Source organism: Carlito syrichta, unplaced genomic scaffold, assembly GCF_000164805.1.
Source record: "Carlito syrichta isolate Samal-C Ts95f unplaced genomic scaffold, Tarsius_syrichta-2.0.1 Scaffold315142, whole genome shotgun sequence".
Lineage (NCBI taxonomy): Eukaryota > Metazoa > Chordata > Mammalia > Primates > Tarsiidae > Carlito > Carlito syrichta.
The window spans coordinates 126,287-154,153 of NW_007259238.1; the positions used below are offsets into that span (position 1 = coordinate 126,287).

Genomic DNA, 27,867 nt, shown 5'->3' on the forward strand with positions numbered 1-27,867 from the left:
AGGATACATGCAATAACATTTTCTGTAAGAATATATTTAAATAGGCAATGACCATAAAAGTTGAGCAGATAGGCTGGGCTCAGTGGCTCAGCCTGGAATCCCAGCACTTAGGGAGGCCGAGGTCAGTGGATTGCCTGAGCCCATGGGTTCGAGACCAGCCCAGGCAAAGTGGCAACCCCTCATCTCTACAATAAATCAAAAATTAGCCAGGCATGATAGCGTGCGCCTATAGTTCCAGCTACTTGTAAGGCCGAAGCAGAAGAATCGCCAGAGCCCAGCAGGTCGACGCTGGGGTGCCACTGCACTCCAGCCTGGGTGAGAGAGTGTGGAAAGGGGCTTAAAAAGACATCTACAATGTCAAAAATTAGGCCTTTGCACAGTTAAGTATGTACTCAGCCTTTGCACAGTTAAAAAGTTCCCGTCCTGGAAACTGGCAACAGCACCTGCTGGCTAGGTTAAACTGTTTAACAGCTTTTTTTGTTTGTTTCTGTGAACCCCGCTAGCATTGCTTGAAAGGTACCTAAGCCTCCAGGATGTTGCAGTTTGGCCCACTTGGAAAGTCGCAATGTGGTTTTCCCCCATTTAAGCAAGCCCTTATCGCTAATGGGGGCCCCTTGCTGTGGGACTGTTATGTCTAGCAGGCAAGTGACCGCCGGCCTGGCTCTTGGCTAATAAACCTCTCCTTTGTATAACTTGTACTTTTGGTGTTGGTGTCTGTGAATTAAGCACTCGGTCCCTATTTCAAAGTAAGACTCCAACTCAAAAACAAAAAAAAGCTGTACAGACACATGTACATTCCTATACTTGAGTCTGTAATATACATAAAGTCTATCATCTCAAAACAGGTTATTTTTGAAATATGCTTGTTATTTAGTAGTTGGAATACATTTTCTCATAAACAATGTGTTAAGTGTTTGACCCTAGAGTAAACTATTAAAAAAAAAAAGTTTCACCCACAATGAAGTAGACTACAGTACCAAAATGCATAACAAAATCATAAGCACTTCTGGTGCTTTTTAGCAGATGGAGATAACAACAAACATCCCCTAATGTTGGCTTTCAGTGATGCCTTAAAATGCTTTGAGGCTAAAGTGAAGATAGCCTTACTCTAGCCATCGCTGGCTGGACCCTACAGCAATAAGGATGATCTTCCTCCTGAAATGTGGCTCGAATAGCAACTAAAGTATTCCTACTCTCTATCTATCATTTCCAGGCTCTATGATAATAATGATTTAAAACATCTGCTCATCTCTTTTCTCATATCTAAGTGATTTTTCCAAAATGGTTTCAAAAGAAGATTGACAATGATGAAAATGGTATACCAGGAAATGACCAAAAAAAAAAAAAAAACACCAATTATCATTTAGAACATTATTTCTATGAGTTACCTGGAAATAACCAGAACACATTTTCACCATCATCTTCCCGACCTCCACAACCTAGGACTTGGAAATCTTAAGAGGGGATTCTTAAGTAATGGCATGAATTAGACTTAAAAAAGAGCACTTGATTATGGAGCTTTCTGATGCAGGCAGCAATGAGGGGCAGTTAAGAAAGCCATTTCCTTAGAAAGCTACCTCCAGGGAACACCTCACACTTTCAGGGATTCAAGAGCAGAATGTGAGCCAGACACTACTGAGCTGCAAAAATATCATAAATAATAACAAAAAAATCTTATTACAAGGATAATTAAACAGAACTGGCTCCAAATGACTGAGTTATCTGAGAAAAGAAATTAAAATGTCTACATCACTTGCATCTTTTAAAAATGCCTAACAAAAACAGAAAATTAATGTTTACTAAACAGTATAAGAAGTAGAGGATAGGAAATTATTCCTCAAACAAGGATCTACTACTACATACAATATCATCATCCTGGTTCAGAAATTATTCTTAAAAAAAAATTTCAAATACAGTATCCTTCACAATATTAAATGAATCTTCAAGATAATATGAGAAAGAAAAAATAGCCAGGCTTGGTGGCTTAGCCTGTAATCCCAGCGCTTTGGGAGGCCAAGGTGAGTGGATTGCCTGAGCCCACGGGTTCGAGACCCGCTCGGGCAACTTGGCGAGACCTCATCTCTACAATAAATCAAAAATTAGCCAGACGTGTGCCTGTAATTCTGGCTACTCGGAAGGCTGAGGTGGAAGGATCAACGGAACCCAGCGGGTCAAGGCTGTGGTGGCCGAGAGCATGCCACTACACTCCAGTCTGGGCAACAGAGTGAGATTCCAACTAAAAAAAAAAAAGAGTTACAAAAAAAGAAAAAATAACAACAGATACAATCCAATACAATCTCCTGATACTAGAATTACCAGACAATAACCATAAAACATATATAATTGCTATGGCAAGGGAGAAAAATGACAAACACAAAATTTTGGCAGGGGACTAAAAGCAACAAAACTAATAGATCAGATCTGGAAAAGTACCAAACAGAAATTTGACAAATGAAATACAATAAGCAAAATCAAGAATTCAATGGATAGGTTTAACAACACACCAAATATTTGTGAAGACAGGGTAAGTATACTGAAAGATATCAGAAGAAACTACCCAGAAACACAAAATGATAAGAAATCAATTTTTTAAAAAAGAGACAAAGGAGACACAGTGAGTCTTACAAACAGTTCACTAGAATCAGAAGAGAGAAAGCAAATGTGCAGAAGTAGTATGGACATCAGCAATATGTAAAGTCACAATGGCTGAGAATTTTCTATCGCTGATATAAAAGATCAAACCACAAACTTTAAAACACTGAAAAAATTTTAGCAGGGCATAAATGTATAAATGTGGACATGTATATTTTCATGATATATATATATATATTTTTTTTTTCTTTCTACAACATGAATATGGCAGCAGCAAAACTTTAATAAATAAATAAAGGGCTGGGCACAGTGGCTCACGCCTATAATCCTAGCACTTTGGGAGGCCAAGGTGAGAGGATTGTCTGAGCCCACAGGTTCAAGACCAGCCTGGGCAAACTGGCAAGACCTTATCTCTACAATAAATCAAAAAAATTAGCCAGGCTTGGTGGCACACACCTGTAGTTCCAGCTACTTGGAAGGCTGAGGTGGAAGGATCACCTGAGCCCAGCAGGTTGAGTCTACGTTGGCTAATAGCATGCCACTGTACTTCCAGCCTGGGTGACAGAGATTCCTACTCAAAAAAAAAAAAGAAAGAAAGAAACAACAGTCTGACACCTGACATCTCAACAGCAACATGGAATTCAAAGGCAATGGAAAAATACCAATATGGTGAAAAATAACTGACAATCTAGAATTCAACAGAAACATTTGAAAGAATAAAAGATAAAGACACTCTCAGGGGGGAAAAAAGAAACATACTACTGGCAAACACACACTGAAAGAAATTCAAAAGGGGTTCTTCAAGCAGATTGAGAAATGATACCAAATGGAAGGTCAGAGATGCAAAAGGACCAAAGAGCAATGAAAGTGATTAAAATCTAAATGAAGAGTGATAAACAATGTTCATTAGACAATGATAATAATATCCTCCTGGTGCACAGCTATATAAGTCAAAAGTGACAAATGGAGTTAAAGTGCTCTAAAATTCCTGAATTGTTTAGGGAAGGATACGGTTTAATACCAGACATGATAAGTCAAGGACATGTATTATAATTTAAAAGGTAACTTTATTTTTAAACAGCTGGACTCGGTGGCTCAGCCTGTAATCCCACACCTTGGGAGGCTGAGGTGAGTGGATTGCCTGAGCCTGCGGGTTCGAGACCCGCCTGGGCAACCTGGCGTGACCTCATCTCTACAATAAATCAAAAAATCAGCCGGGCGTGGTAGCACAGCCTGTAGTTCCAGCTACTTGGAAGGCTGAGGCGGAAGGCTCGCCGGAGCCCAGCAGGTCGAAGCTGCAGTGGCTGGGAGCGGCCACTGCACTCCAGTCTGGGCGACAGAGTGAGACTCCAACTCAAAAATAAATAAATAAATAAAAATGAAAAAGACTATACAGGGGCTGACAACTAAATTCACGAACTCAACCTAGGCAAAGTGCTTCAGACCTCATTGCTGCATATCATTATGGTCACCTTTGATATACTCCCCTTAGGAAGCTATGCACCAACACCAGCACCTAGTTCACCCGTCAAAGCAATTTCGGAACTCTTTTTCTGGAATGGCATTCAGAGTTGTTGTTGTACTACCCTTGGTGTCCTGAATGTCATCAAAATGTCTTCCTCCCAATATTTCCTATATCTTCGGGGAAAGAAAAAAGTCACCGGGGGCTCAGGTGAGTAGGAAGGGTGTCCCAATATAGTTTACTGGCTAAAAAATCCTTCCAAGTAGCAGGCACCAGCTGGGTGTCTTCTAATTCAATTCAATTCTGGTACAGTCTTCGTGGAGATAATCTCAGATCCCACAGGCTGAGGGCCTGATCCCACAAACAAGTCACAACTCCAGGCCTCTGGAACTTCTGACCAATCAGCTTCAAGCTGGGGTTCTCACAAGCCTAACTTTGAGTTTGATTAATTTGCAGGAATGGCTCACAGAACTCAGGGAACCACTAATGTTTATCTATTTATTATAAAGGATGCTACAAAGGATACAGATTAAGAGATATATAAGGTAAGATGTAGGGGAAGGGGTATAGAACTTCCATGCCCTTCTTGGGCACACCACCCTCCAGGAACCTTCTTGTGTTCAGCTACTCAGAAGCTCCCTGACACCCTGTCCTTTTGGGTTTTTATGGAAGCTTCACTACACAGGCATGATTGACAACCATGTAGAAATGTGACTGGACAAAAGGTACACAATCTAAACCGAGCAACCAGTCTGTTCAGACTTTTCTTGGTCTCTGTGTAGCATTCCTGCCCTTTAGGATATGGGGCAGGTATGAGGGTCTCTTGATCCACAATCAAATTACAGTCCTACCTTGGGCAGGTGAAAAAAAAGATAGAAGAAGGTCAGAGACAGAGATTCTGTTTCATAAGGCCTCAGGTACATCAACTTTATTTAAAAAAAAAAAAGACCATAACAAGGGATATGGGAGCTATAAGCCAGGAACCATAGACAAAAATCTATATATCATAATATCACAATATAAAAAACATTCTATCAACCCAAAGGTAACAACACAATGATTTTTTTTTCTTTTTAAAATGTTGTTGTTGTTTTCCTTTCTTTAAATTGATACATAATAGATGTACATTATTTTCAGGGCACATGTGGTTATTTGATACATTCTTATAATGTATAAAGATCAAAGAGGGTATATCCACCACCTTAAATACTTAAGACAGAAGATTTTTAAGAACATAAAAGAAGACAAATCCAAAAGACATAAGACAGAAGATTTAATTCCAAATAATATATATCGATTCCAAAGCACATTCTTTCCACATTTAAGTAGCTCTGATAATGAGATTTCTTTTGCAATTTAAGTATTAATTTCATTGGCACCATATTTATTTCTTAGCAGTATGTAAACAATGATATATTTTATAATCATCTAGATTGGATTAAATGTTATATCAATAATTACAGCAAGCATAAGTATACTAAATGATACAATTATAACAAGTATTCTCAAGCCAGATTTTAAAATAAAACTTAAGTTTATATTGTTTAGAATTAAACATAAAATATTTACGTTGTTTAGAATTAAACATAAAAATAAAAACAAGTTCAAAGTAAAAATATAGAAAAAATACACCGTAAACACTAAAAAAAACAGTGGGGAAGGTAAAATAATATCAGATTACGGTAGTCCTAGCCATTGCAACGAGTCAAGAAAAGGAAATAAAGGTACACTGACTAGAAACAAAGAAAACTGACTTTGTATGGAGATGACATGATCATCTATATAGAAAAGCTAAAAGAAATGAGAAAAACTCCTGGAACTAAAAAGTAATGTCACAGGTTATAAGGTTAATATACAAAAGTCAATTGCTTTCCTAAATACCAGTAATGAACAAGTGGAATTTGAAATTTAAAATACAATGTGATGTACATTTGTGCCTCCAAAAATAAAACACATATTAGTCTAACAAATATGTACTAGAGCTACATGAGAAAAATACAAAACTCTCTGATAAAAAATCAAAAAACAAAATAAATAGAAAGATATTCGATGTTTAGGAATAGGCAGACAAGATGTCAGTTCCCCAACAGAATCTACAGATTCAATGCAATTGCAATCAAAATTCCAGAAAATTAGTTTGTGGATATAACCAAGTTGATGCTAAAGTTTACATGGAAAAGCAAAAGACCCAGAATAGCCAACATAACATTGAAATGAAGTTGGAGGACTGATACTACCTGACTTCAAGACTTACTATAAAGCTACAGTAATCAAGACTGTGTGTTGTTGCCAAAAGAAAAGACAAAGAGATAAAAGAAACAGAACAGACAGCCCAGAAAGATCCCCACACAAATACAGCCAACTGATATCTGGAAAAGAAGCAAAGGTAATACAATGGAGAAAAGATTGTCTTTTCAACAAAAGACGCTAGAACAACTAGATATTCAGATGCAAAAAAATAAACCTAGACACAGATTTTATAATCTTCACAATAAGTAACTCAAAATAGATCACAGACCTTAGTGTAACAATGTAAAGCTGTAAAACTCCTGGAATGTAACACAGGATAAAACCTAGATCACCTCGGATATGGCAATGACTTTTTAGATACAACACTAAAGGCATCATCCATGAAAGCACGAATCACTAAGCTGAGTTTCATTAAAGTTTAAAATGTCTGCTATGAAAAAAAAACAAAACCAATACTGAGAATGAGAAGACAAGCTATAAACTAGGAAAAAATATTTGTAAAAGACCTATCTGATAAAGGACTCTAATCCAAATTACACAAAGAATTATTAAAACTGAAAAACAAGAAAAGAGGCTGTGCAAAGTACCTGCAATCCCAGCACTTTGGGAGGCAGAGGTGAGAGGATTGCCTGAATCCAGGGTTTGAGACTAACCTGGATCACTTGGTGAGACCTCATCTCTACAATAAATCAAAAAATTAGCCAGGTGTGGTGGCACATGCCTGTAGTTTCAGCTACTTGGAAGGTCAGAAGGCTGAGGCAGAAGGATCACCTGAGCCCAGCAGTGGGCCGTATGCATACCACTGCACTCCAGTCTGGGCAACAGAGCGAGACTCCAACTCAAAAAAAAAAAAAAAAAAAAGAACCAAAAACCTTAAGAGAGGCCCCAAAGAAGATATACAGAAGGCAAGAAAAGATGATCTACATCATATATTCTCAGGAAAATGCAAATTAACCAGGCAAAGTGGGGACCAACAGGAGGCCCAAACTTTTCCTGTATAATGGCCACCTGAATGCCAATCAAGTACCCCACATCTTCAAAATTTTTTTAAATAGAAGAAAATGCAAATTAAATGAGATACCACTACACGGGAAGGCCAAAATCCAGAATTCTGACAACACCCAATGCTGGTGAGGACGTGACGCAACAGAAACTCTCATTTATTCCTGGTGGGAAAACAAAATGGTACAACCACTTTGGAAGACAATTTGGCAGTTTTTTACAAAACTAAACATAGTCTTTACATACAATCTGGTAATTGCATTCCTTGGTATTTAACCCAAAGGAGTTGAAAACTTATGTTCACACAAAAACCTGTACGTGGATGTTTATAGAAGCAATTTTCTTAATTGCTGAAGCTTGGAAGCAACCGATTAGGTCCTTCAGTGGGTAATGGACAAACTGTGGCACATCTAGACAATGGAATATTATTCAGCACTAAAAAGATATGAGTTATCAAGTAATGAAGACATGGGGGAAACTTAAATGCACATTGCTGAGTGAAAGATGCCAACCTGGGCAACCCCCTCGGGTCCCCTCCCACTGTGGGAGCTTTTCTGTCTGCTTAATAAATCCTGCTTTCTTAAAAAAAAAAAAAAAAAAAAAAAAAGAAAAGAAAGATGCCAACCTGAAAAGGCTACATACTACGTGAATCCAGATATATTATATTCTAGAAAAGGCAAAACTATGGAGACAGTAAAAAATTCAGTAGTTGCCAAGGGTTGAAGGAGTGGAAAGGAATAACTACATAGAGCACAAAGAATTTGTGAGATAGTAAAAATATGCTGTATGATACCTTAATGATAAATACTTGTCAGTATAAGTTTGACCACATCCATAAAAGGTAAAACACCAAAAATGAACCCTAATGTAAACTATGGACTTTGGGAGATTATGGTATGCATCAATGCAGACTCAACAATTGTAATGATCAGACCACTCTGTTGGGGGATGTTGGTAATAACAAGATTATATATATGTGGGGACAAAGGTTAAAGGAGAAGTATTTCTATTTTCCTCTCAATTTTGCTATGAACATAAAACTGCCAAGAAAAAAAATAAGTCTTTTGAAAAAATTGAAGATGAAGAAATACTTCCAAACTCATTTGGTGAGACAAGCATCACCCTGATATTAAAGCCAGACAAGAGACGACAAGGAAATTACAGATTAATATCCCTATTGAGTATCAATACACAAATCCCCAACAAAATATTAGCAAACCAAATTCAATAGCGCATTAGAAGAATCATACACACTGACCATGTGGGATTTATACCTGGGATGCAAGAATGTTGGAAAATAAATTAACGTCATATTAACTACAGAATGAAGGATAAATATCACATGATAATCTCAACAGAAGCAGAAAGTATTTTATAAAATTCAGCACCCTTCATGAAAAAAAATATCTCAACAAACCAGGACTAGAGGAAAATTATCTCAACGTGATAAAGACCTTATATGAAAATTCCACAGTTAACTTCACATTCAGTAAAAAATTGAAAGCTTTTCTACTAACATCAGGAGCAAGACAGAGGTGCCCACTTCTGGCCAATTCTATTCAACAGACTATTAGAAGTCCTAGCCAGAGCAAATAGCTAAGAAAAAGAAAAAAGGCATTCAAATTGGAAAAGAAGAAAAAAAAATGTCCCTGTTTACAGATGACATAATCATATATATAGAAAAACGTAAACTCTACAACAAAACTGTTAGAACAAATAAATTCAATAAAGTTGCAGGATGTAAAACTGACACACAAAATCAGTTCATTGATACATACTATCAATGAACTACATGAATAGGAAATTAAGAAAATAATACCAGTTACAATAGCATCAAAGATCATAAAATACTAGGAAATAAATGTAATCAATGAGGTGAATGATTCATATACTAAAAACTATAAAATATTTTGGAAATAAATCAAATATGAATAGATGAAAGACATCACATGTTCAGGTATTGAAATAATTAATATTTGTAAAATGTCCATATTACCCAAACTGATCTACATATTCAATATATCCCCTACCAAAAATCCAATGGCATTTTTTTTTTGAGTCAGAGTCTCACTCAGTCACCCAGGCTGAAGTGCAGTGGCATATTCACAGCCACCGCAGCCTCGACCTGCTGGCCTCAGGTTATCCTTCCACCACAGCCTTCCAAATAGCCGGAACTACAGGCGTGTGCTACCATGCCTGACTTCTTTTTTTAATTTATTGTAGAGACAAGGTCTCATCAAGTTGCCCAGGCTGGTCTCGAACACCTGAGCTCAGGTAATCCTCTCACCTCAGCCTCCCAAAGTGCTGGGATTACAGGCTTGAGCCACCATACCCAACCTATCCAATGGCATTTTTAATAAAAATAGAAAAAACAATTCTAAAATTCATACAACACTATAGAAGACCCTGAGTAGTCAAAACAACCTTGAGAAAGAACAAAATTGGATGTATTACATTTCCTCCTTTCAAACTATATTACAAAACCAATGATAGAATGAAAAGGCAACTAACAAATAAGAGAAAATTTTTGGCAACCATGTAGCTGATAATGGGCTAATATCCAAAATATAGAAAAAACTTAAACAACTTAATAACAAGAAAAAGAATAACTGGCAACCCCTTCGGGTCCCCTCCCACTGTGGAAGCTTTTCTGTTCTCTCAATAAATCCTGCTTTCTCACGGAAGGAAGCAAGGAAGGAAGGAAGGAGAGAGGGAAGGAGGGAGGGAGGGAGGGAGGGAAGGAGAGAGGGAGAAAAAAAGAAAAAGAAAGAAAGAAAGAAAGAAAGAAAGAAAGAAAGAGAGAGAGAGAGAGAAAGAGAGAAAGAAAGAAAGAAAGAAAGAAAGAAAGAAAGAAAGAAAGAAAGAAAGAAAAAGAAAAAGAATAAACTAAAATGGGCAAAGTACTTAGACATTTCTCCAAGAAATACAAAGGGCCACCTGAAGCTGGGTGCAGTGGCTCACGCCTGCAATCCCAGCACTTTGGGAGGCTGAGGCGAGAGGATTGCCTGAGGCCAGGAGTTCAAGGAGGCCAGGGGTTCAAGAACAGCCTGGGCAACTTGGTGAGACCTCGTCTCTACAATAAATCAAAATATCAGCCAGGTGTGGTGGCACACACCTGTAGTTCCAGTTACTTGGAAGACTGAGGCGGAAGGATTACCTGAGCCCAGCAGGTTGAGGCTGCAGTGGCTGTGAGTGTGCTACCACACTCCAGCCTGGGCGACAGAGTGAAGACTCCAACACACACAAAAAAAATTAACATCACTAATCATCAGAGAATTGCAGCTCAAAAACACAATGAGTTATTAACTCATACTTCTTAGGAATACTATTATCAAAAAACTTGTTTCATTTAACAAGTATTGGCAAGGATACGGAGAAACTAAAATGCTTCTACATTGTTGGTGGGAATGCAGAATGGTGTAGTATAAAGGTTCCTCAAAAAATTATATGCCTATCCTTTCCGCTATATTCTATGCTTTATGAGAATGACCTGTATGAACTGCATCCAATTATATGTGGCCAAAAAGAGGCACTGGCAGAGATAAGAAGCTGACAGGAAAATAAGGCTGATTAATTCCCCTGATCCCCTTCGCAGGTCACCTCATGTTGGCAGTGTCCCTCCAACTCGTCTCCTACAGGATCGGTCTCTCCTACAGCTATAGGGACATTCCAGGATCCAGTAAGTTCCCTCCCCTTATGTCTACGACATCCCCGGGAAGTTTACATTCAAATTAGCCCCCAAAAACTTCTATTTGGCTCTTCTCCTAGGGAAAATGGTGGTGGATCATTATATATGAGATCATCTTATATCTAAGCTTCAATATTCACTAAGACTTAAATGTAACATTCATAATCCCATTCTCTTCAAAATACTTTAATTATGTTCTAGGTCTCTCTGACACCATACTTACTTAGGGAAGTGTTTTTAAATTACCAATGCATTTAGGGTTTTTTGTTATTAGCATCTAGTTTTACCACACTGTGGTAAGACAAGGCCTGCTCTGCTACTGTTTCACCACTGCCACCATGCCACACTTTGCCCTCCCAATTCTCCAAATCCTTTCTATTTCCCATAGCAGTTATCTCCTTCTAACATCTACCTTACTGATCTATTTATTATGACTATGGGTTGCCGACCCCACTAAAATGTAAACCCCTTGAAGGACAAGTCTTTATCTAATTAACTGAAGTATTTCAAGTGCCAAAAACAAAGTCTGGAACATAGTCAATAAATATTTACCAAGTGGATTAATCAAGTATGGGTCCACTCTTCATTGCTTCTTATCCCACTTTAAATTCCATTACAGCACTGTTTCATGACAGTCCTTCCTTAATTCTGAATGCTCCTTTTTCAACTTTAATCTTTTGTCTTACCTCACTGTTCATGATTCATTTCTTGTTTCCCTGAATTCAAGTCTTTCTCAACTTCCCTGCCAATCAAAGCAAATGCTAAATTTACTTCCCTCTTCTACAGGATATCTTTCATATATGACTCTTCTGATGTATGTAATTACTTTTTTATGAAGAATGGCTTTTCATAAGCACTATTTTAATATTTCTCATCTATTTTGGGGCCTAATGTTTGTTCAACAACTGTAAATTCTGCTTGAGTGCTTCCCTTTACACTAGCATGTGATTAGAACTATATTCCCAAATCTTTAGTTGAAGGGCTGACTGACAAAAGTTTTTATCACTATCAGTGCTTCAGGAGCCTGATGGAGGTAGGACAGGGCATGAACACTTGGGGCCACAGATATTCCCCATATGAAATCTTAATCTGTGTTTGTTAAAGATAACCATCTCTCATATCCAACATTCTCTCAGGTTCAGCTTCTATTCCACATGAAACCACGTCCAGTTCTCTGCTTAGAACTGCCTGCCTGCTAAATCAGGAAGGAATCTTGTTGGTTTTGGATAAATCTGTATCAGAAAAAAGCCCAACCACCCTTGTACTCTCTGTTGTAATTATTTTTGAACTCTGGCACAGGAAGAGATTCTAAGATCAGATCACAGGCTCTCAACCCAGATTTCCTGACTTCAAATTCTAATAAGAAATTTGGATGTGTGTGTATGACCTCTCAGTTTCCCCATCCATAAATGGGAGATAACAAAGTACCTATAGCTCATTACATTGTTGAGCAATAAGCAAGTGAATATCTCTAAGCACCTAGAAAAGTGCCTGCACATGAAAAGAGCTTAGTAAATGTAAACTAGTCTTCCTACCTCTCATCTTTATAAAACAAGGTGATAGACCAGGTGCGGTAGCTCACATCTATAATCTCAGCACTTTGGGAGGCTGAGATGAGAAGATTGCCTGAGCCCACAGGTGTGAGACCAGTCTGGGCAACTTGGCAAGACCTCATCTCTACAATAAATAAAAATAAAAATAGTCAGGCATGGTGGAGCGTGCCTGTAGTCCCAGCTACTTGGAAGGCTGAGGTGGAAGGATCACCGGAGCTCAGCAGATTGAGGATGCGGTGGCTGTGAGCATGCCACTGCCCTCCAGCCTGAGGGGCAGAGTGAGATACCAACTCAAAAAAAAAAAACAAAAAAAACAAGGTGATAGCATGCATCGCCTTCTAACATTCTATATATTATTGTTGATTTTAAAAAATGTTATATACCTAGCCCTGAATTGTATCCCACATCTTTAAAATAAAGGAAAAATAATAATAAAAATTAAAAATATGTCCAAGACTGGGCGCAGTGGCTCCTCACATCTATAATCCCAGCACTTTGGGAGGCCGAGGTGAGACAACTGCCTGAGTCCAGGGGTTCGAGAACAGCCTGGGAAACTTAGCGAAACTTCATCTCAACAATAACTGAAATAATAAGCCAGGCATGGTGGCACATGCCTGTAGTTCCAGCTACTTGGAAGGCTGAGGTGGAAGAATCACCTGAGCCCAGCAGGTCAAGGTTGCGGTGGCCGGAAGCATGCCACTGCCCTCCAGCCTGGGTGACAGAGTGAGACTTCAACTCAAAAAAAAAAGGGTCCAGATATTTTTTTCTACATACAATGATAATACAGCACTGTGACAAAAAGGCTTTGTGAGAAAATTTTTCATGCAATCTGCACTGAATCTAGGAAAAATTCCTCCCAAATTCCTAATTCAGATATAAATTTCCCCATTTTCTTATACTGTTTTTGGTTTATCAACTGGTTTACAAAAGAGTACAGTTACATACCTATGCCTACATAAATGCATCTTTCTTAAAGTTCCCTGAAATTATTTATATACTTTTAAAATAGACTTCTAACCAGGTACGGTGGCTCACGCCTATAAACCCAGCACTTTGGGAGGCTGAGGCGAGAGGATTGCCTAAGCCCAGGGGTTCGAGACCAGCCTAGGCAACTTGGCAAGACCTTGCCTCTACAATGAAATAAAAAATTAGCCGGGTGTGGTGGTATGTGTCTGTACTTCCAGCTATTTGGAAGGCTGAGGTGGAAGGATGGCCTGAACCCAACAGGTCGAGGCTGCAGTGGCCGTGAGTGTGCCACTGCACTCTAGCCAGGGCGACAGAGACTCCAACTCAAAAAAAAAAAAAGAATACACCTCTCATTGGTGTATCATGTAATTAATTTACCTGTTTATCTAACATAGACATGAGTATCCCACAGAGTTTAAGAAACACTGATCTACAAAACCATATTAAAAAGAATAAAAAGAATTCAGTTACTCACGATGCTCCTGAATTCATGATGCAGCTTTTTGCTCCACAGACACAGTCTCTCCCATCATCATGATTCATTCCAAGATTATGACCCAACTCATGAGCAACAATGGATGCAAATGTCTCCACAGTGATTTGTCCAAACTATTCAACATGGGAAGGCAGTAATTAGATTTCTGAACAAAAAGGAAATGTTTTGCTTCTCAAATTATTTTTTCACAAAAGAAAATTTATTCACTACAATGTTGACAGCCTATATAATAAATCAAGCATCCAACAACAATCTTCACACATTTTAGTCTAATAAGAAACTGGCACATATCACATATTGATGATGGAGATGGATCCTTTCAGGAACAGATCAATTACATTTGCACCAATAGGTTAACCATGGTAGTTTACGAGAAAACAAATTGACAGTTCTAATTTAATTCTCTCAAATGGAGCCTCTGATCCCTCATCCATTAAAAAGTAAAGAGCCAAGCCAGGCTCGGTGGCTCAGCCTGTAATCCGCGCCTTTGGGAGGCTGAGGTGAGTGGATTGCCTGAGCCCGCGGGTTCGAGACCCGCCTGGGCAGCGAGACCTCATCTCTACAATAAATCAAAAATCAGCCGGGCATGGTAGTACGCGCCTGTAATTCCGGCTACTCGGAAGGCTGAGGTGGAAGGATCTCCAGAGCCCAGTGGGTCGAGGCTGCGGTGGCCGGAAGCAGCCACTGCACTCCAGTCTGGGCCACAGAGTGAAACTCCAACTCAAAAAAAAAAAAAAAAAGTAAAGAGCCAATAAACACTTAATAAATATTTAAAACCTTGATCCAGTCTCTAGGAATAGAACATATATGCCACTTCTGTGTTCTGCTTAACACCCAAAATAGTATTTTAAGGACTAGAGGAGGAAGTATAGGTCAATAAATGCTTGAATGTCCTAATGCAAATAGCCAAAGCTAAATATCAAGAACAACGTACCACATTAATCCCGCCTGCATGGCTCCTTGAACACACTGTTCCTACAAATGCCATTCCTGCAGTCCCACCAAAACCCTTCTTTCTAAATAAAAAGGTAAAAGTTATAAAATGTACTTGGATGTAAAAAGGAACACATATCTACTATTTCTGTGAGTAATCTTAACTAGTTTGAAAGAATCTACAAAACCTGAAAGAAAAACGGCAAAGATAAACAACTCTTTTAAAATCACAATATAAATATCCCTTATCTTCTTTTATTAATTTTTTCAGATAAATGAAATTTCAGATAATCGAAGATGCCTTTTTGATGCCAAGTTTGTTTGTTTTACCTTCTAGATAAAACCTTTCCCAAAATGCCTAACATTTATTCAACAAATTTTGAATGAGGAGAGATAGACAATAAATCCAATGAATATATTTACATGAGTGGCTGCAAGGTAGCGAGCATAGCGAACACAAGAGTCATAGTGGTGTCCATGTCACACCCCAGTCACGCCAAACATACCAATACTTCCCTCTGCCTGAAACTCTTTCCTAATAATTACTCCTAACTCATTCCTTCACCTCCTCAGGTCTTTATTCAAAAGTCATCTCCCTGGTCATGTTACCTCAAATTTCAATCTCACTGCTCCAACACTTTGATATCTACCCTTCCTGTTTTGTTTTTCCTCCTTATCAATTGTCATTACTTAACATACCATATATACTTATTTAACACATTTATGGTCAATCTCTTCAACCAGAACATGAGCTCCATGAAAGCAGGAAGTGTCCGTTTTGCTCACTGCTATATCCCAAAACCTGGGATACACACCCAATAAATATATTTTAAATGAATGAATAAATCCTTCTCTGGGGCATCTGACCATCCAGGAGAAGGCAACAAGAGGTTCTGACATAAGGAGCTTGGCAAGCAAACATTCCAGCCAGACCACCTGTAGAGAACCACTCATGTACTCAGCACTTCCAAAGGGCTTTTTAGTACCCCATTCCTAACTACAAACACACAACCAAGGATCATCAAACATCTGGGAAATGTCTCTAACAGGACAGAGACCACACAAACAGAGGGGAAAATAATAGTTTGGTAGGTGTCTTTGGACAAGGCATAGTAAATATGCTTGATGCCTGCTGCTTTTTGTCTTTTGTGAACCAGACAGCATTCTCACTGGTGCAAGGATAATTGTGCAATTTTACTAAAAATTAATCAAAAGGTGAGGACCAAGGCTTTGTTATCATGGGGCCACGAAAGTCTATTTAGGCATTTTCAGTGCCTTACTTTAAAGCAACACACATTTAAAAAGAGAAAAAAAATTAGAGGAAAAAAAGAGAAAAAAAAGTAGAGAACCAGGACAAGAAACCCAATAGCCACGAAAAAGGAATTCCAGAAGAAATAAAACTGAAGCACATCAGTTTCCAGGTTGAAATAACCCACTGAGAATACAGTACAAAGGCCTACACCAAAACATATCATCAAGAAAATTTAAAAACCTGGGAAACCAAGAGAAGATCCTATAAGTTTCCAGTGATGGAGGAAAAACACAGGTCACATTTTTGGGCTTCTCAACAGTAATACTGGAGTCAAAAGACAAAAAAGCAATGCCTTCAGAACTGTGAAGCAAAAAGATTTCATGACTAGAATGTTATACCTTAAGATAAGTTTAATACAAGAAAATAATCAAAAATGTTACAAAACAAACTAGAAAGCACATCTCTGAAAGACTGACTTAGTTAGGCCCTAAAATAATCAGAGATCAAATAAGATCATTTTTAAATTCTGTTGAGACTATGAAAACACATTTTTAGGTATGCAAGAAGTCAAAATTATTTCCTTCAATACATATTTTCACAAAAAAGCAACTAGAAAACATGCTATACCAAAATAAGGAAGTAAACTCAAAAAACAAGAATTTTTACAAGAGGGAATCCAACACAGATGAGGTCTCATTATCAAAATGTCACATCAAAGTAAGTTTTCCTCACTTAAATGAATGCTCCAAAACTTTAAGATAATTATAATACAAGAAAATAAGCCAAAATTATTATTCTAATGATTTCATTAATAGCATCTTTTTAATCACTTACAGAACTAGCTGGGCGCTGTCATGTCTCCGACGTGTTATAAGAAACTTTTCGCGCCACTGTACAAAGTTCCCCAGCACATCACCAGCACCTCCAACTATGTTGATCAAGTTTCCATTTGTCCAAATCTCTAGTCCAACTAGCACAATTCGAATATTTAACATAATATACATCTGTGATGAAAAGAGAAACAAAAGTATCTAAAATTATTGAAGAATATAAGAAAAATCTATTAACTACATGAAGTAACACAGCTACTTAAATTAAAAACAGGGCATAGTGGTAGATGCCTGTAGTCCCAGCTACTTGGGAGGGAGGCTGAAGTGGGAGGACTGCCTTGAGCCCAGGAGTTCAAGACCAATCTAGGCAACACAGCAAGACATCTGTTTCAAAACAACAATAACAGGAAACTCCCTTCAAAAAAAATATATTTTCTTTAACACAATGAGATTTTAACCTCTCCAGAATTTCAGTTTCCTCACCTATGAAATGATAGTAAAAGGGATTCAAATCCTTTGTGTCTTCTATTCTAAAATCTGACAAACTCTGGAAATTACAAGTTTTTAGTAAAATTAATTCCAAAGCTTGCTCTGAAGTAATGCAAGCCCATTTATAGTCCATATTTATCCCACTTAATGTAAACATTCATACATTTCACTACAGAAATATCAGTGAGTTTGATCACAAGGTGCTACCCCAAGATTCTACTGGAAGTGTTATATAATATATAGTGAACCATACTATCTTCCTAAACTCTTATCTAAAATTTTATCACAGTTATCACAGATGCTTTCAGATAAAAGATTATAGAACAGATACTATGAGAAGCAAAATGGCTAATAAATGTAAAGTACTTACCTCAGTTTCGAGCACATTCTAAGTATTCAAATGAATGCTATCATCATCATTATTAAGCTTAATCTAAGAATATGTATTTAATTTCCTAATGTCTCTCACTGTATAAAATCTAAAGTCTCAAAAACACACATAATTAATATTGCCATATCATGGTTTCAGGATAGAGTCCAACCTTATTCAAAATAAGATTCTCTCAATAAAAATTTTAAAATAGCCAGGCTCGGTGGCTCAGCCTTTAATCCCGTGCCTTTGGGAGGTTGAAATGAGTGTATTGCCTGAGCCCGCGGGTTCAAGAACCGCCTGGGCAGCGAGACCTCATCTCTACAACAAATCAAAAAATCAGCTGGGCATGGTAGTGCATGCCTGTAATTTCGGCAACTGGCAAGGCTGAGGCGGAAGGATCGCCGGAGCCCAGCAGGTGAGGCTGCAGTGGCCGGGAGCGGGCACTGCACTCCAGTCTGGGCGACCGAGTGAGACTCCAACTTAAAAAAAAAAAAAATTCAAAAATATGTTCATAAACACCAAACATCAAAGTCTTTCTACATGTACACTTTCCTTTCAAACATTAAAAAAGTTACAAAACAAACTAGACCTTTGAAAAACTGAGTCATTGAGACCCTATGATAATCAAAGCTCAAAATGAGACAACTTTTAAACTCTCTTCTGAAAACTGTGAAAGTATAGAACAGAACAATCCTAGCTGATAGAAAATACAATTTAAAGGCCAGGTGTGGTGGCTCACGCCTATAATTCCAGCACTTTGGGAGGCCGAGGAGAGAGGATTGCCTGAGCCCACTGGTTCGAGACCAACCTGGGCCACTTGGCAAGACCTCATCTCTGCAATAAACAAAAAAAATTAGGCGCGCATGATGCCTGTAGTTCCAGCTACTTGGAAGGATCACCTGAATCCAGCAGGTTGAGACTGTGGTGGTTGTGAGCGTGCCACTGCAGTCCAGCCTGGACAACAAAGTGAGGCTCCAACACCAAAAAAAAAAAGAAAGAAAGAAAATACAACTTACACTATCCAAGTAGTTTGCCAGACGGATCATCTCTTCTCTCACAGCTGTCTGATTCCTTCCCATCATGTCATACTGGGAAAGCAAAGAAAGAAAATCATTATTTTAAGAATAAAAATATCTATAATTTGTTACAATGAAGATAAGAATCCAAATATTCCCTCTGAACTAAAAATTGAGGCATTGAGACATTTACCAACATTCAAAATTAATAAATTGAAAGAAAACATTTTAGTGATAAGCAGGAATAAAAGAAAAACATGTAAAAGCTTAAAATAAATAATAATGAAAAAGCACTGAATGCGTCATTTTCTCCAAATTAGTATAAGTTTTAAATGAGTTTTCTTCTTAATATTTGAATTCATCTTAATGCAAAAATATTTTGAAGAATTTCACAAAGATAGCATTTAAAACAACCAAAATACATAGTTAATGAAATATAAGACAATCTAAAGAATTTCTTAGGCCAGGCGTGGTGGCTCATGCCTATAATCCCAGCACTTTGGGAGCTCAAGGTGAGAGGATTGCCTGTGACCTCGTGTTCAAGAACAGCCTGGGCAACGTGGCAAGACCTCATCTCTGCAATTAAAAAAAATAAAAATTAGCCAGGCATGGTGGTACATGCCTGTAGTTCTAGTTACATGGAAGGCTGAGGCTGAAGGATTGCCTGAGCCCAGCAGGTTGAGGCTGCAGTGGCTGAGAGCGTACCACTGCCCTCCAGCCTGGGTGACAGAGTGAGACTCAAAAAAAAAGAATTTCCTGACCCTTTTGCCCCTTAGGTCAATGACATTACCAAAAACTATTCTAAGCCCTGGGCCAAATTAATAATGGGAGATTAATCAATAATCACTAGTTAGGGATAGTTTCGATCTACAATTATATGTAGATAGAAATATATAAAAGTTTAACATATTAAGCCAAAAAATTGATACAACTTATTCTTTTCTTTGAGACCTGCCTAAATCCAAATGTCTGTTTCAACATTTTACACAACTTACTAATCTAAAGAAAAAAAGAAATTATTTTTTTGCATCTCAGTCTCACTCTATCACCCTGGCTGGAGGGCAGTGGCACACTCATGGCTGCCGAGGCTCGACTACTGGGCTCAGGTGATCCTTCCACCTTAGTCTTCCAAGTAGCTGGAACTACAGGTACGCATCACCATGTCTGGCTAATTTTTCTTGACTTTTGTAGAGATGAGGTCTCGCCAAATTGTTCAGGCTGGTCTCGAACCCGTGGGCTCACACAATACTTTCACCTCGGCCTCCCAAAGTGCTGGGATTATAGATTTGAGCCTCCGCGCCCAGCCTAAAAGAAAATTTTTTAAAGAACGTATGATTTTTCTCTACAATAAAGACATAAATATCAGAACACATCAAATTTTATCAGTTAGGCATCTTATCATGATTCTCCTAAATAAGAAAAAAAAACTTAATACATTTAACAAGGCTTAACCGAAATGAAACCATTTTTATTTTGAATCATTTTCTACCTGTATTAAACTAATCTAGCTAGAGAGCAATAAAAAAAAACCATTTTAAATCTCTATTTTTCTCACTTGTTCAAAACATTCTACAGAAAGGTTACACCCATTATATGGGGAAGAGTTCATACTTGCTTGTATTCCCTATGCTTTTCCTTCTACCACTTGAGTAATAAACCTATGATAAATAAGTATGAGTTGATTTCTCAATAATAATGGCTTATTATTTTCCAACCTACATACAAGATTTTTTGTTGTTGTTGTTGGGGTCTCACTCTGTCACTCAGGCTGGAATGCAGTGTCATGATCACAGCTCAGGTGATCCTTCTACCTCAGCCTCCCAAGTAGCTAGGACTATAGGCGCCTGCCACCACACCTGGCTAATTTTTTTACTTTTTTGTAGAGACAAGGTCTCACTATGTTGCCAATGCTGATCTCAAACTCTTGGGCTCAAGCGATCCTCTTACCTCAGCCAGCCAAAGTCCTAAGATTACAAACATGAGTAACCACGCCCCGCCAATAAGGAATTTTTTTTAAACCATGTATATCTTCAACCCTATCACTGCAGCTTACAAGAAACGAACTGTCAATCATAGTAAGTTTTTACAAATAACTTTTTAACAAAAACAACAAAGCTGGAAGTAAAAGTCAAAATATTTCAGACAATTGTATTTTAAATTATATAGCCAATTAAATATTTATATGTACCCCATAAATATGTAAAATATTAGGTATCAGTAAAAGAAAGTAAAGAAACTATATAGCCACTGTTTCTAAAACTGATAATCCTGAAATGCTGAAATAGGAACATTAGTTCTCTTAGTCAACTAAACCACATAGTTCAGTTTCTTCAGTATAAATAAGGAAAATGCCCTCCCTTGTGTTATCCTGTACACTGAAATTGACAGTATTTCCTTAGGAAGCATACCAGGACCTGGAAGTTTTCTATCTCTCAAAGTGAAGTATAGGTTAGCTGAAATACTAGAAAGCAAAGCAACTTTATTAGGCAACAAAGCCTAATAAAAAATTTGTTAAATTGGCTGTGATTTATAGGCCCATCAAAGTAATCTGAAAAGTTCTCAATACCCTAACTTACAGGTAATACAATTTCAGTCAAGTAATTCAGCATAAACAAATCACCAGAAAGAACAAGAAAATAAAATAATTAATAAAAGACAAAGCTAGTCTCATTTGCTACATTCAGCTTCTGGTGAAATATTATGGTATTAAGGTTAAAAGAAAAAAGCCATTTTAGTTTTTAAATTATCATTTAAGAAAAATTAATGCAAACAAATTATATTTTATATTTCCTTCATGGGATGCTCACTTCTCATCTGCTTTTCATGAAAAAGAAGGAAAACTGTCACCAATCCTACCCTTTCCTTGTCTACAACAATGAACAGCTCCACGTATCGGGTCTGTGGCAGGACAGCTCTTCTTCTCTGTCAAAAACACAAACATTATAAAAGCCAAAAAAGGTCATAAGGCTACACATTTTTCATATGTAATGACACACCCTAATCTCTAGTAGTTGACTTCATATCTGCTAAGAATATCATAACATTATTTTACTTAATATATCCTAGAACAATAAAATCTGAAACATGTTTTTTAAAGTATTATCTGTTTTCAAAGATGAAAACTTTGTCCAGTTCTGTTACAAACTTTAAGTGATGATAAAGTATGTTTTAGGATTAAAAAAAAATTTTTTAAAGTGCTATCTGCATTATCTGAGAAAAAGTATAGTTAAAAATAAAACGGGTTATTCAAGTTTGCAAAGCAGAATTACTGATTTTCTAAAATCAAAACTACACACACCACACACACACACACACACACACACACACACACACACACACACACACACACTTTAATGGGAAACCCCACTACAATGCTGAGTAATAAAGAAAAAATATCCATTAATATCCCAGAGCAGAATTTAGGACAAGGTTGCCACTTTTTTTAAATGATTAGTTTTGTCACCTTACAAAAACTCACCCAAAGCAGAAAAAGCAAAAAACTAAATGTTTTCAAGTGCTTAAAGTTAAAAAGAACACTCCAAGAGTCAAAAGAGTGGATGGCGGGAAAGGAAATGAAAATAATGCCAAAAACTAGTATGAGTTAATTTAAAATATGCCTCAACACAGTAACATCATGTCATATGTATAAAGGGGTATTCCCTGCAACTGAAGTTAATCTAGTCTTAGAACCATTTCAGTCCAGGAGCCTCATGTCAAAAGTAAATCAGAGCTGGGCTCGGTGGCTCAGCCTGTAATCCCGCGCCTTGGGAGGCTGAGGTGAGTGAATTGCCTGAGCCCATGGGTTCGAGACCCGCCTGGGCAGCTTGGCAAGACCTTATCTCTACAATAAATAAAAAAATTATCTGGGCGTAGTAGTGCCTGCCTGTAGTTCCAGCTCCTTGGAAGGCTGAAGTGGAAAGATTGCCAGAGCCCAGCAGGTCGAGGCTGCGGTGGCCGGGAGCGGCCACTGCACTCCAGTCTGGGCAACAGAGTGAGACTCCAACTCAAAAAAAAAAAAGTAAATCAGGAAGCCCTAAAGAAGTCTCAAAATAGGGATATGAGTGTCTAGAAGCCACCTGAAGTAATTAAAGTCCTAAAGCCAAGCCTCTATTTCTCCTGTCTAGAGCTCAAGTATCACCATTCCAGTGTGTATAAGAGGTTTCTAAATAAAACCTCTATTGCTCTCTGAAAGTGTGGTGGACAATTACATAGCAATGCCAAATATGATCACTATTTAAGATTTAAGCCCTAGTTTCCAAAATCCACAGACCCTAAACTATGTTCAACTTGGTAGCAGGAACTGTATATTAATAATTATCTTTTTATCTTCTAGACAGCTTACAATGTCTGGCATGTACTTGGCAATAAACCACAATTAAATATTGGCTTAGTGAATAAATGTATAAGTGTTCTAAAATGTTAGTCTGAGCCATGAAAAATTACATTATTTCCTTACTCGAAGTAGCTGAGTCATGCTGGGATGCTCTTCCTCTTCATCCATTGTGGTTTCTTTCTCTAAATCTTCATCTGAAACTCCACATTTCAGAGGCTCTTTTTGGACATCATCCATCCGATAAAAGATGTGCTCAAAATGAGAGCTGTTTTGCAGGGGTTCAATTCCATAACTCATATTTTCTAAATGCAGCAATCCTCTAAAATGTTACACATACAGAATTTTTTAAAAATACACAGGAAAAGGAATTAGAAAACCAAAATTCAAGTCCTAGTTCTTAACATGTGTAAGAAGGGGCAGCATGGTATAGAGGAAGAAAAGGCCTCAGAGTCACGCGGACAGGGTGGATCTAAATTTAAAGCTCAAAACTACTACTTACACTACTTACTAGCATCACTGCCTATGAGTTACTTAACCTCTGTGAGTGATCCCTGTAAAATGCAAGGCACTATAAATAGTAGCTAAGAGTGTGGAATCTGGAGCCAGAGGATCAAACTTTGAATCCAAAACGTTTCCTCCTAACCGTGGAACTCTCAGCAAGGCATTCAACTTCTACCTTTATTTACATTCTACATTGAAATGTTCGGAAAATTTAAATTGTTTAATAAGCATAAAACACTTAGAGCATTGTCTGACACACAATAATTATTCAGTAAGTGTTCTTACTTAAATGAAAATAATCATAAGCATCTTATATAGTTGGTTTGAGAAATAAAAGTAATATTTTTTTTTATTATAAAGTTGTGGGGTACAATTCAGGATTAGGTATACAAACATTGATTATGCAGGTACCCTTTTGATGAGGTATGCAAAAGTAATATTTATTAGTTCAATCAATCATGCAACCAACCAGTCAGCAGGGTGCATTATTGTCAGATCCTCAATAAATGTAATCTTGGCCGGATTCGGTGGCTCAGCCTGTAATCCCGCGCTTTGGGAGGTCGAGGTGAGTGAATTGCCTGAGCCTGTGGGTTCAAGACCTGCCTGGGCAACTTGGCGAGACCTCATCTCTACAGTAAATCAAAAAATTAGCCAGGCGAGGTAGCGTGCGCCGGTAGTTCCAGCTACTTGGAAGGCTGAGGCGGAAGGATCGCCGGAGCCCAGCAGGTAGAGGCTGCGGTGGCTGGGAGCGGCCATTGCACTCCAGTCTGGGTGACTGAGTGAGACTCCAACTCAAAAATAAATAAATAAATAAATGTAATCTTAACACTATTATAACTGCACCTGAAGTGTGATTCAATTTCCCAGAACCTCAGTCTGCTCACCTAAATATGGAGATAATGGGCCCTTTTTCTCAGTCATTATGAGAATTAAATAAATTAATACCACTGAAAATTTTATAAACATAAAATACTACAGAAATTTAAAGTATATTTTATTTTAAATAGCAAAAATTATTTAGTGATCTCAAAAAAATGAAATGTACACTTTAGATATTAAAATTCATCAACTCTAATATTTTCCTAAATAACATGCCAAGAATATCTGAAACACAACTACAAAGACCTTCAGTAACATCAAAATAAAATCCAATTTGTCCAAATCCAAGTATCCAAAATGACTTGCTTGACAAACAGAAATAAGAAATGGGATAATATAAGAAAGAGAAAAACAGATATAGGAAATTCCTTACCTGAGTCCAAAACAGTCGCTAAGAGCAACAGATGAATTATAAACTCCCTCCACATAGCCTCGATAATGACAATGATTCTAAATGAAAAAGACTGTATTATCTTCAAATACTGCTATATTGCTTAGAATCATCATAGAAATTGCAGAGCTAACAAATTACTTGAGGCTAATAAACTAAAAAATTTTATTTATATAATTGGCATTTCATAACATCACATGGCATTCTTCAGACTATCTGCAGACTATCTTCTATCACCCTACAAATACACAAATGTTCAGGCAGAATTCCAGAGGATACAAGATACAAACAGATCTGCCTCAATGACCTTTCATCATAGAAGCAGAACAAGACAGCATTATATCATATTTAACATTTTCAATCACAGTCAACCCAAGAAGCAACAGCAATTAACTGAGGTCTAATATAGAAGGCCTTGTGAGGGGCTGATAAGGCCCAGAAAAATTAAAAATCAGCATTAGGGGAAAAAAAGTTATTTCCATCAATTTTATTTCCTTCCTATAAGTTATTTATTATATTATTACTAGTTATAAAGTTAGTCATTCTCAAAAATTTAAGAGCCTTTATCCTTAATTTTGAGCAAGTGGGACAACTAGTGGAAATGCAAAGATAAGATCACTTAGTAATATCAAACTCTTTAGTACCTACTGAGATTTTACCATCTTTAAAACAATTTCGAAGCACTAAAATAGAAAGTCAATGAGCAGGGTAGCCCTACCAGACATTAATGAAGTTATCTATGTAAAATTAATAAAAGGTCACAAGGTTAGATTTGTGATTGAGACCTGAATTCTGTTAGGATATAAGCACAGCTAAATCCTAAAGTTCTCTTTGACCTTTTCTCCCTCCACAAATATTCTAGACTCTGGGACTGCCTACAAGATTAACAAATTTGTTTTCTCTAGAAGGACTACAGGCTATCCAGAAATTTAATCAGCCAAAGAGTGTAAGTAGCTTTCATCACTGGGGATTCCACATCCCACATCTATTCATCACAAGATTTGTAACTTCACCAGTTGCTCCTAGATAATATAAATCCAAGACTAGTGTTTGAGATACTTTTCAGACTCAGCATTCCGGTAGACCATCTGATGCCAACCCGACCAGTGACCAAGGAACCCCATCCAGAAACTGACCTGGCACACAAAGATGATCTCGAGACCTCTGTGATTTCATTCCCAACCAATCAGCAGTCCCCATTCTATATTCTTTGCCTGCCAAATTATCCTTAAAAACTGGAGCCTCTGAATTCTCAGGAAGGCACATTTGAGAAATATCTCCTGTCCACCTACTTGGCGGCTTTGCACTTATTAAACTCTTACTCTATTCCAACAACTGCTGCCAGCTGCCAGGTTTTCTGTGTAGTGGGCAAAAAGAACCTGCTCAGGCTTTAAAATTAAGACGTTATCACCAGGCGCACTGGCTCACACCTGTAATACCAGCAATTTGGGAGGCTGAGGCAAGAAGATTACCTGAGCCCAGGGGTTTGGGACCAGCCTGGGCAGCATAGCAAGACCTCATCCCCACAAAAAAAATCAAAAATTAGCCAGGCATGGAGGCACAAACCTATAGTTCCAACTACTTGAAAGGCTGAGAGGGCAAGATCATCTGAGCCCAGCAGGTCAAGGCCACGGTGGCCATGAGCATGCCCCTGCACTCCAGCCTCGGCAACAGAGGGAGACTCCGGCTCAAAAAAAAAAAAAAAAAAAGAGAGAGAGAGAGAGAGAGACAAATCACAAGGCCTTGATAATTAAAACAGTAAGGTACTGGTGCATTAATAGACAGACCAACCAGTGGTACAGAACAGAACGATTCTAAAGAGACCAAAGTACATACAGAACTTTATACAATAAAAGTGGCACAAATCACTGGGCAAAGGTGTACTTTTTAATAAATGCTGCTCAATTCTCTGGTCACACATTTAGAAGAGGATGAAATTAGATACACACCTCATACCATACATAAGAATAAACTACTAATGAATTAAGAACCTAAACAGAAAAAAAAAAAATGAAACTATACAAGAACTAGGAGAAAACAGGTGAATTCCCCCTTAAGAATAGAGAAAATCTTTCTATCACTCAAAATCCAGATGTAATTTTTAAAAATTGATAATTCCTACTACATAAAATAAATTTTTTAAGCTTTTTTAAGCTTCCACATTTAAAAAAAAACCACCAAAAAAATCAGAAGAAAATAGATATTTGTAACTTACATCATAAACAAAGGGTTAAGATCTCTAAATTTAAAATTTTCTAGCTAGACACAGGGGCTCATGCTTGAAATTCCAGCACCTTGGAAGGCAGAGGTGAGAGGATTGCCTGAGCCCACAGGTTCAAGATCAGCATGAGCAATTTGATGAGACCTCATCTCTACAATAAATCAAAAAATTAGCCAGGCATGGTGGTACACTCCTGTGGTTGCAGCTACCTGGAAGGCTGAAATGGAAGGATCTCCTGAACCCAGCAGGTCAAGGCTACAGTGGCCGTGAACGAGCCACTGCACTCCAGCTTGGGTAACAGAGTGCGACTTCAACTCAAAAAAAAAAAAAAAAAACTCTTAAACACTGAGGGGAAAAGAGTAAAAGCCCAGTAGAAAATTGGGCAGAGAAGCCGGGCTCGGTGGCTCAGCCTGTAATCCCGTGCCTTTGGGAGGCTGAGGTGAGTGGACTGCCTAAGCCCGCGGGTTCGAGACCCACTTGGGCAGCGAGACCTCATCTCTACAATAAATCAAAAAATCAGCCGGGCATGGTAGCGCATGCCTGTAGTTCTGGCTACTCGGAAGGCTGAGGCGGAAGGATCGCCAGAGCCCAGCAGGTCGAGGCTGCGGTGGCCAGGAGTGGCCACTGCACTCCAGTCTGG

General features: G+C 37.9%; 1 protein-coding gene across 3 annotated transcripts in view; it reads right to left on the bottom strand.

Annotated features, from left to right (window-relative positions):
• Positions 1–27,867, bottom strand: part of ADAM9 (ADAM metallopeptidase domain 9) — a 103,459-nt gene that overhangs the window by 55,797 nt on the left and 19,795 nt on the right. For all 3 annotated transcript variants that reach the window (XR_002481233.1, XR_002481232.1, XM_008072349.1), the window contains exons 5-11: positions 24,989–25,065; positions 23,359–23,554; positions 21,759–21,824; positions 18,903–18,974; positions 17,029–17,198; positions 14,944–15,025; positions 13,989–14,122 (exon numbers count right to left, since the gene is read on the bottom strand). Coding sequence is in view for 1 of the 3 variants with exons in the window: in XM_008072349.1 (XP_008070540.1) it covers positions 13,989–14,122; positions 14,944–15,025; positions 17,029–17,198; positions 18,903–18,974; positions 21,759–21,824; positions 23,359–23,554; positions 24,989–25,065 (797 nt within the window). In the remaining 2 variants the exon portion in view is untranslated. The remainder of the gene's footprint in view (positions 1–13,988; positions 14,123–14,943; positions 15,026–17,028; positions 17,199–18,902; positions 18,975–21,758; positions 21,825–23,358; positions 23,555–24,988; positions 25,066–27,867) is intronic.